At 39.7% G+C, this 12,454-nt stretch overlaps 1 protein-coding gene across 1 annotated transcript in view; it reads right to left on the bottom strand.

Annotated features, from left to right (window-relative positions):
• smyd3 (SET and MYND domain containing 3) overlaps window positions 1-12,454 on the bottom strand; it is an 85,146-nt gene that overhangs the window by 21,118 nt on the left and 51,574 nt on the right. Inside the window, exon 6 of the mRNA XM_042507679.1 lies at window positions 1,687-1,754. Within this exon, the coding sequence (XP_042363613.1) occupies window positions 1,687-1,754 (68 nt within the window). The remainder of the gene's footprint in view (window positions 1-1,686; window positions 1,755-12,454) is intronic.

Raw genomic sequence — 12,454 nt, forward strand, 5'->3', positions numbered from 1 at the left:
CAGTGAAGAATCACGAAAAGCTTTTAAATCAAAATATTCAACTGGACACAATCCATCAGGAATAGGATCCAAAATTAGGGAGACATGAACAATATCAGCCACCAAGATTACATGTTTTCTTGAATTAGCATGTTGCTTAATGTAACAGCGTACAACAGAAGAGAGAACCTCAAATTACAACATAAACAGAGGCAGTATGACTTCAGTCCCTGCTCAGGTCGCCATTACTCCACTATATCATCACAAAGTTGTTTGTTGTTTGCTGCTATAATAATATCCTGAATGTCCCATACAGAACCTTTCAAAAGTTAAAAATAATAATTTTACATAGAGAAACCTCTGCAACTGCATTCACATCAAAGTGTAACAGTCTCTGGTGGAGCTGAGAATAATTAAACTCTTTTAGTTAAGAAAGACAAAAAAAAAGAATCTTATGACACCTTTGAACCGTGGGCAATCAATAAACATCCCTCGGGTGTTTGTATCATATTGTAAACTCATCTCCTCTTCCTGTTTTGTTTCAGTGCATCTCCATGAGGACACTCTGAAGTACAATGTTGGGGTAGATTACAACAAATGAACAAAGGTGTGTGTAATCAATCCAACTGAGAATCATTTTGTTCTGATAAAGTGCTCAGATGATGTGGTTTTACATCATATTGAATATGCTGATTAGCAGAGAAAAAAAGACAGAGAGGCGAATGAGAAAGTTGGCAAATGAGGTTTTTGACATACAGTAAAGAAAAAAAAAAAATGAACAGAAAGTGATGGCATTAACAGAGGTGTAGCCTCACTAGAGTAATCCCCCTCTCTTCAGCAAACCCAGTGGTTGCTAGGCAACCCAAAATATGAATAGGCAGGGGACCACCCTGCGAATGGGCCCATCATTTATGGATGAGTTACGACACAAAGCGCAGACACACACTGACAAAGACATACACGGGTTGGCCGAGCTTTGGTAAAGCCACTGTGACCATCTGACATCTCAAAACCTGCCAGATAAACTGGCTGAGATACCTACAGTGTGGGAGTGTATGTATGTGTGTGTGCGTGCGTGCGTGTGTGCGTGCGTGCGTGCGTATAGCTCTAACTCTAACAACATGTGCAATGACAGGCCAAATCCAGCCCCTTTCACCCAAGACTCAATACAGGGATTACAGTGCATACCGCTGTGCTCTGTGAGTGTGTGTGTGTGTGTGTGTGTGTGTGTTTGGCTCCAACATGTCAGACAAGAATCACATATCAGTGAGAGTCAAACCTCATACCTCTTGATGCCTTCTCGCTTCTCTCTGGGTCCGCCCGTCTTCCCCAGACAGTGTTATAATATTCTGTCAACATTCATTTTCAAGTTTTCGCCTCACAACAAAAAAATGACTTCCCTTCCTCCCTTCTTCCTCGTACTTCAAAGATCCGTCAGGAAAAAGCGAGGGGATGTGGGGAGGGCTTTGAAATTGAGCGGGTAAAGGATGGGTGGGGTCGGTTGGGGTGCAATGATCTGGCAGGTAACTCAAGAGCTACATTTAAATTTGGTGGCATTTTTAGTGTATTGTTGAGAGAGACTGACACCATCTAACAATGATTATGAGCTATATTGAAGTTAATGATGCTTTTTAGATGTGTACGCTTCACATTGCCCTTTCACTTTGTATGTGTGTGTGTGTGTGTGTGTGTGTGTGTGAGACTTACCTAGGATACAGCCCAACTCCAATCTCTTGCAGCTCTCCGTCACTGATGGTGAAACAATTACATGTCACCTAAAGGAGCAAAAAAGGATAAAAAAAAAAGTAGAGAGAAGAGAGAGATGATTTCTTAAATTACCTCAGGGAACCAACAATACCTTTTGTCATATGTTCTGAGCATATCTGTGACACCTGCAAAACCCCACTGGCACTGCAACTGAAACAAGCCGTTTTTGTGATTTGATGTGTAAAATTACCACCTGGTAATTCTGGAGCGGGGAAAATTCTTTCTTTAAAAGGAAAATAAAAGCTTTGTGAAATAAAAGACATGTCTGTAAATTTTTTCATCAACTAAGTTAACAGAGGGTTGTGTCAGCGATCATGTGCAGGGATTCTGAATGGAAAATGTGGAATATTTTTTTTTCCACCAGGGTCTGTAAAAATGAGAAGATGAAAACATTTGAGAGTAAATGTAGTTCTTGAAAACTAAACTGAAGAGACACATAGATGAAGGACACACTTATCAAAATACACTCAGTAATTCACGAGGAATAGAGCTGACAAGTCATTTACCAACTTCAACACGATAGATGTTTGAGAGATAAATGACATTTGCAGAGATGTCTGCCTTCTCTCCAATATAATGGAACTAGTTTGCACTCAGCTTGTGGTGCTCAATGTATGCAAAAAAAAAATTAAATAAGCAAAACCTGACCAGGTTATTCAAGACATTACACAGACACTGTTGTGAGTATAACCTCTATCAAACTACAGCCACAAACAGTATCACCACAAAGAAGGAATCGTGCATCAACTAATTCTCAGCTACGAGTACATGCACGCTTCCTTCCGCGCGTTTGGTTGGCGGGTGAGTTTGGGTATATTGGGACCTCATCCACATGTTCTTAAATAATAGAGAAGGTCTCTCAACCAGCAGAGCTCTAAAAACAACAGAAGTGCTCCAAAGCGCCATCTGTCCAGTAAATCACACCTAGGTATGATTTACTGTTTAAATTCAAACCCCCGTCTCCCATTGGTGAGGATCTGCCGGGCTGTAAGTGCTGCTGTGCGCTGGCACCTCGTGCCGTTTTTCCCCGTGTGATGACTTTCTAGATGGAAGCTCCAGCTTTCTGAGAAGAAGTTACAACAAGGCAGCATTTCTCAACATCTGGCGTTAACTCTGTAACGTGGCACCCAATGAGACCACGTCTGGCATCTTGCCTCCTTCTCTGTATCTCTCTCACACACACACACACACACACAAACAGGTCAGTCTCTAAAAACTGTGATACTTCTCCGTGTCACATTGTAATGTTATCAATTTAGGTTTCTATACTTTCAGGAGCATTTTATTTTAAAACAAATTAAGTATGAAAATATACACCCAGTTTTTAAACACATGCAAGCAAAACCTAACCAACACTTAACACTTGGATAAAAAAACAATCAACATTAGTGAGTCAAGAATCATTTCTCCTAAATCTACATGGCATATCTTAAACTTACACTCAGTTTAACTTTCTCATAAATCTAAATACTGGATATGTATATAAACCTTCCATTATGCACCAGGATGGTCTGCATTTTTTAAGGACACATTTCAAGAATGAATTAATGACAGAGTTGGAGCTTTCAGGAGACGGAGAGATTTCAAACTACGGAGGGAGGTGGTCTGCTTCTTTCAACCAACTGAGCTGGCACAGAGATGGTTTGAATAACAAAGTGCTTGAAGAAACTGTTTAAAAGAGAGACAGAGACAGAGAGAGATGATGAAAGGGGAAACAGCAATAAACACACAAAAACATAAAATAAGTCAACAAAGAAGTAAACGCTCAAGAAAAAGAAAGAATAGAAAAGGAGTCTTTGATGTGTCAATTACTGAGCGAGCGCTGGTAAACAAGTGTGTTTGTGCATGTTGGTGGTCGTGGTGTGTATGTCTGCATGGGGCAGAAAGTAGATAAATAAGTGTAACTTTAGTAATATTAGTATTCAGGCTGTCAGATAAAGACGCAGACAGAGGTATGCAGAGAGGGAGAGTGAGATTTAAGTGAACCGCAGATGGATCTTCCCCATCCGGCTGATATTCACATCTCAACAAAATGATTGGATTTGAATCTGCAGTGGTAATAAACACCATTAGAGTCTGGCCTCATGGGAAATGAGGCTTTTTACTCAACTTATTCATTATAAAACCGACAGAAGGGAACATGATTTCATAGAAACACACAGACACACACACACATACACACATATGAATACAGAAATCTTAAAAAAAAAATCTTCCTCACACACATGAATCGTTCTTTCTTCATCACACACACACACACACACACACACAAACTTCATTGTTATTCAGTCGCTCTCACAGTCATCAATCATCTGTGCCATAAAGCATACGTTGAAGTGGGGGGAGACAGACACATCATATAATGCGGCAATATGTTATATAGAAATTACAATACATCAGCATGGAATAACGCTTAAGTGCTTTTCATGAAGCAGCTCTCAAGGAAAAGCAGTGACGCACAGATGGTTGAGATAAATAGACACCCAACATTTTATTCATCTTTTTGTAGCCCAAAAAAGTCTAAAGCTGGTCCTTTGCTGTCATCAGTAAGTCAGAGTGAATACAAATAACCGATTAATCGTTTAGTCATCTAAGTAAGTTTTAGCGTAAAATGTATAAGATTCCTACCTCCATCCCCACAAATGTGAGGATTTATTGGATTTGCAGGTTTTGGATTGTTGGTCATACAAAACAAGCAATTTTAATGCAGCTTGTTGTTGTAGTTGTAGCCTTACAAGGGTTGTAGCAGCATACTGGGTATGACTATTGATGGTTATCATATCATGTACTTTTGTTTAGCCACTGCATTGACCAAAAAATGCAACTAGACTGAGGATCTGACCTACTCTGTACATTGTATAACACTGTATGCATATGTTGAATGTATGTGTGTGAAGGCCAGTTATCCAAACACACATTAGATACAGAGAGCTACTATTTTCATTATCAGTTAATATGCCAATTATTTTCTCAAATGAAGATTTGCTCTTTGAGACGTCAAAAAATGAGGAAAAATGGCTAATCACAATTTCCTTAAGCCCAATAGGATGTCTTATTCTTCCTGGTTTGCCTTACCAAAAAGATGATTAATGGCTTATGAAAATAGTTATCAATCCCTGTCAATTCACTCATTAATTGAAGCCACTGTTGCAGCTCTTAAAACCTAATAAATGAAGACCCATTCATATGAGGCTGCTGACAGGTTAATCTGTGAGCATCGCCGCTGAAAGGCATTCGAGTCAACAATTTATTGCTAATGCATTATTGATAAACCAAAGATAAAAAAAAAAAATAACAGGAGGTCAAGAGGCTTAGTTTGATGATGTGTTGACTTACATGGATCAACTACAAATAATAAAGACCACAAAAGTGCTTTTTTTTTTTTTTTTTTTTTTTTAAAAAAAAGCTTACATCATACACCTTCCTCCTGTACGAAAAGGAGTTTTTGAGTCCTCCACAGTTCTCCCCTTATTGGTAAAAGGCAGCACTGGTTTGCGACAGTGGGGATGAAAGGACGGCCATGCAGTGACAAGAGAAAGAAGGGTTTTGAGAAGAAGGGAGGGGGTGATGAAATGTAGAGGAGATTTAAACAAACAGTGGTCGGGCACTCAGCTAGACATAGATCTCTTTCTCTCTCTCTCTCTTTCTCTCTCTCTCTCTCACACACACACACACACACACACACACACACACACACACACACACACACACACACACACAGACACACACACTCTTTCTCAGGGGATGCAAATCAATCTAGCAGAACATCCACATCTGCAGAGCCGGCTGGTGGACGCCTTTTGCATCCCAAATTCACAAACACACACACACAAACACATTGTACACAAGAATATAAACAGGCCTCCCTGCTCGACACAAATGGTACAAAATGAATCTTATGAATCAATTCCTGTTTGTTTTTATCTGCCTCCCACAGCTTCCTCTCCTCTTTCCCTGACTCCTGATTCATCTCTGCCTCTTCCGGTCTGAATTAAAATAAAACATAGTAACAGATGCAGAAGAGACCACATCAGCAGACTGAGAACGTGATCTGTTGCAGCTGGTGTCACCATATCGAAAAAATGTACCCAGAAATGGTCAATATACACCTTAAACCAGTGGTTCCCAATTAGTGGGTCGCAGTCAAAAAGTGGGTTGCAGTTCTATTCTGAATGGACCGCAAGTGACTCGGGAACTTGGCTTTTATTTTGAAGTGCTGTTTCCTTTTATTCTTGAAATATGTTTTATCTCTTTGCGTTCTAAGCCAACATGTTGTTTACATTTGTAATGTGATGACCTTGAACTAATGATTGCGGTGTGTTCATGTGCAACTTTCTGGTTAAGACACGGGCGATGTGAGGTGACACAACAGCTTTTTTTTTCCCATAAAGTTTTTTTTTTCACAAGGGTGAACATCACTGTGTAACTCTATCCTTTGTATTTATTGTAACTATCTTTTAAAAAGATTAGCTTACATTGCTTTGCCTATATGAAAACCTCACTGCTTTGGGGGTGTTATGCATAAAATTGCAGATAAACGGCAGATAAGATAACATCACATATCATCCATCAGTAACCATAGCAATGACTGTTTTCTACTTATGATGAGAGACGGTAAGATCCTCCCACAGGTTACCTGTTTATTTATAAGCTCTTCATTAATAAAGAGAGCCCTCCACAGCTGTGAGTGCAGGTTCAGATGAGGTGACATTCAGATGGTGAAGTGAGGCTAGAGAGAGAAATGTGATGGTTTCTGGAGGGCTACTTTCCGTCCATCTTCAGTAAATGAATTGTATTTCACAAAATGCAATGAAAGGAGCTCTCCAACAAACAATAAAGCAGGAATTCTTAACAGCAGGTTCTTAATGGGGATTACAGGCCAGATAAGATTCAGCTCCTGCCATACTCACTGTGGAGAATTACACAATTACTGCATCTCAACAAAAGACACCAGAGCGTGCATTTTGTCTGTACGGCTTTCTTCCAAGATGGTGCAGAAAATGTCAGTACCCACAACCATTCATTTGTTTGCTCATTTATTTCACTGCCTGTCACACACAATATCTCTGCTGATTAGATTCGAATGAAACGTGTAGAAATTATGAGTGTGAGATAGAGGAACAGAGGCAAAGACAGGCAAGTGAGTGAAGAGTGTGGTGAGCAGTCTGTGATGTGGAAAATGGAAAAAAAACTGAATAAAAATGCCCAAAATGTCATCTTCTAAAGAGGGAACAAAAAAACAAAAGATGCACTTTTTCCACACTGATAATCAATTTTGGACCTCACTCTGTCAGTTTTGAAAAAAAGGGCTTAGGGTAATCACAACTTAATAGCTGTTAGACGTAGATACAGAGACTAATAACTACTAAATTCAAATAAATACTTCAGCTCTACCAAAAAGAGAAATAATCATCCTGTGTTTTTTAGTTAAATGAAAAATGTCAACTCTGTAAAGATTCTGTTAATCTATAACTTTAACATCAAACCTATCAAACCTATCAAACGAATCTCAAACCTCAAAATATTCAAAGTTTTGTGTTTGTAAAACCAATAAAGGTTGTCAGAGACATCACCCCCACAGTAATTATGGGGCAGAAAAAGGAGTCTGGCAATGCTGTATGAAAGTCACAAAATCCATAAAATCATTAAATCTGGAGAAATTGTTGGAACAGGCTATCCTTATCAAACAATCATGAAAAACAAGTATGGATGGACAGATGAAATGTATCAGTGACACTATAATATTTATAATATAATAATAATAATAATAATAATAATAATAATAATATCATATTTATTCATCCACTTTCTTCTTTTACATCCAAACACCAGCTGTTTAAGGTCCCCTGTCTTCTCCTTGGAGGTGTCATAATTTAACCTTTTCACCTTTGGGTGTCAAAGGAATGGGAATTTGGCCACTTTCTTCTTTTACATCCAAACACCAGCTGTTTAAGTTCCACTGACTTCTCATTGAAGTTTTCATAATTTAACCTTTTCACTCCCTTGGTCTTGATTGAGGCGTTACCAAATTCCAATTCTTTTTACATCCAAAATCGATAGGGGTTTTTGATTTGTAGCTCTGACTGTCTTTTGTCTTATTTCATGACATCATCAAACGAAACTCTGTCCATACATCACGGCTACAAGACAAGACGAGAAAAACCCTGAGACGGGTAAACTAACCTGAGTGCTCACAGTTAACTCCAGTCAGCTGCACAGGACTGCAATGTGAATGTCTGTGATGGCATTAAGTATTCAGCGAAGGAGGGGCAGATCAAAATGATTTCAGTGACATTTTGGAAACATATATACGGGTGGCACATCTCTAAAAGGGTGGATGGAGGTTTGGGACGGCAAGGAGCGGGAGGTCCTGTCATCTCATATTGGAGGCATTGCACTGGATTGCTTTGTCCTGTCATGCCAGTTCAAAAAACTTGTGACTGGATGGTTTATGTCTTTAATGTTGCTGGAATCGGTTCAATTACTGTCAATCTGGGAAAAACTACAAAGGCCATCAGACACAATCAAAGGCTGCATCCGGGTGTGCGTTTGGCGTGTGTGAACTATTAATGCTTTGATAAAGTATTTATGACCTAACCATGGTTCTTTCATCTCTCAATAGACAGGAAGACAAACATACACAGAATTATTGAGGAAATATGAGAAAAACAACAAGGCTAAATGTCATCTACTCTCTCTCTCTCACACACACACGCAACACAGACACACAGACAGAAAGACACACACACACACACACACTTTTGGCTTTAATCATTATTAATACCTTTTTCTGTCTAAACTACTGTTTTTGTTGTGTTGCTGTCACTCATGGGCCATATTTCCAAAATAGCCAGATTATCATATTTCATCTTAATGAGGATAGTAAATATCAGATGCAGATCTATGTAGTCAGTAACATGACTCCTTATAAATGTTATGGTTTCTCGATATTTGATGGAACTTAAATAGGTAAAGATTGGTAAATAGGTAAGAGAATGATTGTGAATGCCTCCAATCAGTCAAAAAAAATCTGTTTAGCTAACGTTAATTAGCACCTTAGGATTGTTCATCAAAATATAAATGTTTGACATTAAACTTTTGTCAATAGGACAAAGCAATGACCTGCTGATGCAATGGAGCTGCAGTGTGGAAGAACATGTGTCAACCAGCTGCTGCTGGACACACCAAGGTCATTGTTAAGTTGCCTTCTCCACCTTCTCTATTAACCGAATAGAGGCTTGATAAAAGGCTGCCTCATTGTAGTACAGACTGGTTGGTCTCTGGTTGACAGAGGTTATGTCCTGATGAGGTGACCCCTCAGGAGCAGACAGCTAACTGTCCTGTCTGCACCTGCTGCCACAGAGTGCACTGTGTGTGTGTGCTGAAAAGCTGCTGGATGTGACGCTGCAGGCAGAGAGCTCCTGTCAGGAGCCACAGTAGAAAAAACACAACATTATTTAATTGCCAGAGGTCTGAACTTGACTCACAGAACCATGTGAAGGACAAACTCTCTGGAACAAAGTCAGTGTCCAACTGCACTGCTGAATGGACAGCTGACAGTGCAGTTTACCTTATCATGGCCCTACACCTGGAGCTACACACATTCATTGAAGTTTAAGTCAGTGTTTTTCCTTTTACTATCATCCAAGTTGCGCAATACATTTGAGACAGAATTAGCAGATTCAATATTTAACCATTAGGCTTTGCTTTTGCTTGATTGCCGCCGCAACAATTAGTTGCTTGTACTTGAAAAGATTTTTCGGACACCCTGGTGACATATGGGTTACGGCCCTGGCAATGAATCTCAAAGTCCCTGCTACAGGACAAAGCTGGATGATATCATTGCCCATATCTCTTCCATCACTTTCTGTCATCTCCCTTCTGTCGACTCACAAATAAAGACACACAATACCCCCCTAAATACTCTTTTGGTCTAACTTCAAACAACAACACTGAGTTTCTTTTTCATGGACAGACTTTTGCATTCCTGCTTTCAGCACCATTCCAACTGAGTCCTGGCCATCTCACCCCAAGACTTAGATATATATGCCTCTTCAAATCAAATGACCTGTAAATTAGGCAAATGTCAAATGAAAATTAACTTTCAAAACTCATGACATGCCAATCTAAAAACTGAGAAAAAAGGGACAGAAAAAAAGGATGGCATAGGAAAGGAGAGGGAATCTTTGTGATACTGAAAAGATTTTATGGTCTATTTCATAAAAAGGACCACACAAGGGTCCCTTATGTCTTTTTTTAGAAATGTTCTTCCTTCCTTGTTTTTCTCCACTTGCATTTTTTTTTCATTGCTCTTCGAATTTTCTCAAAATAACCACACACATCCTAAGACTCTGTTTAAGCAAGTGTACAACTACCTCAGGAGGGAATAGCAGAGACAGCATGAGAGAAAGACAGGATCAGTGAAGGTAAAGGGGAGAGAGGTGATAGAGAGATAAGACTGAAAACTCAGGTAAGAGTTAGAAAGCAGGAAGAGGGCATAAGGGACAGAGGCATGAAGGGAGGTGGGACACGGCAAAAGACAGAGGGGTGAGTGAGAAAAGGCTTAAGACAGGAAAGAGAGAGAAGGAGGGAGGAGGAGAACTGGGTTTAAACTTGTTGGTAAACTTGTTAGTGAAGTTAAGTTGCCGAGCGTGAACGAGAGCAGGCGGGCTAAATTAGAGAGATGCACCCTGGGAAAACATCGAGCAGAATATTGAGTGGAAGGCCACAAAAGGAAAAACAGCTACGAGCAACCACTTTGAAAAGTGTGACCCAGAAGCCAAGAGCTTTCAAACTGAAGTCTTTCAGGGAATACTCCAAGACTTTTCCATGATGGGCAATCAATCAGAGACGAGAACACAAACATCAAAATCTGTGTTGTTAGTAGCCCGTGGCAACAATACTCTATGTTCTTTGAGTTAACATGAATCTGTGCAAATGACCAACAATGCATCCAGAGCAGCAGTGTTGTTCACTAGTGTGGTCAATCAAATACACTAGTATTTAGTATTCAATATTACACAACCCCTTCTCACTCACTCACACACACACACACACACACACACACACACACACACACACACACACAGACACAGACACAGACACAGACACTAGGGTTGGGTTGTGAAAATTTTGAAACCGGTTTCATACTAAGACAAACACTGGTCTGGACCAGTATACCAGATTCCCTACTTGACGCAGCAGCCGCTCCTGAGAGGAAAATAATGATACTGTGTCCCAGCAGCAAGTAAATGTCAGACTATTATGTAGCTTTATGTAACTCTGGAGCTGTCTGTGTCCTCACTGAATCCCTTAAATATTCTATCATAGCACTTCATGTAAACAAAAATAAATAACAGCTTTATGCCTGGATCAGCCTGGAGATGTAACTGCAGCACTACATTGCCTGCAGCCAGTTACAACATCTCTTTCATCAGTTTTAAGCCCAAAATGTTTCCATATTGGCGCAGTTTTAGTTTTCTTGATAGACTTGCTTTGCCATGTTTCATTTCATCACCCCCAAAAAACACATGAACATTCTTGTAAACACAATTTGAGCTACTCTTCCTCCCCTTACACCTCTGCTTAAATTTGATGTCCTTCATGATGCTGGCAGCGGGCTGGACTCAACAGTAAACTGTAAATATGCAAGTCAGACACTAGTGGTTCCGTTAGTTTGTTTAGAAGCATAATATTGGATTAAGACCATTGAAATATTGCTTATTACCAGTGCAATACAAGCTGGAATTTGCACCATAACACTGTTATAGGCTACTATTTACCAGAATGTGTTATAATGACAAATGACAATTAAGCCATTTTGCAAAAAAATAAACCTTTTTAAGCTCATACACCTGACCAGACTGGGAAAACCAGAGAACGACTCAAATCTAATAGACAGTATGTGTACGTGTGTGTTCACACAATCAAAAGCAAATACCATGTGGTGCACACACAGAGAGCTCAAGATTTGTCATGCGCGCACACACACACACACACACACACACACACACACACACACACACACACACACACACACACACACACACTCCTTTAGACCCAGGTTTTGTGTAGACGAACACAAGATTGCCTCTCGCTCTCTAATGACTCATTTCCATTTCGATACCCAATCATCTCTGAGAGAAATAAGAAAAGAAAGTCAACATGTGTTTTCTGTCAAGTTGGCACATTTTCAGCTGATGAGCTACTAAGCTGCCCACACAAACACACACACACACATACACACACACACACACACACACACACACACACACACAAACACACACACAAACATAAACAAACCAGACCACAAGCATGCATATATGGAGGCAGATTTATGGAACATACTGCATATCGCTCACATTTTTTTCACGTTTCAGGCTGTGCTACACTGTTAATTACTGCAGAACATTACAGCTGATGGAAAAAAATGTGTGTGTGTAAAAATGTGTGAAAAATCTGATCAGTGAACACATTCCTACAGTGAGCTGCCTCGTCCAATAAAGGTCAAATTTTGAATATTATGTGTAGCATTCTTTGGTCAGTGCGTGGTAAAGGTTACACTTAACACTGATTTCAAGCACAACTTGCAGGCTACACATCTCAAACACATGCAGAGATTGTAGTTTTTATATAGTAAATCGTAGCCAAGTATTGATGACATGACCAGAGAGGTCGATCTAGTTCCTGTTTCTTTCCACTCTCCCTC

The sequence above is a fragment of the Plectropomus leopardus genome, chromosome 1, assembly GCF_008729295.1.
Source record: "Plectropomus leopardus isolate mb chromosome 1, YSFRI_Pleo_2.0, whole genome shotgun sequence".
Taxonomy (NCBI): Eukaryota; Metazoa; Chordata; class Actinopteri; order Perciformes; family Serranidae; genus Plectropomus; species Plectropomus leopardus.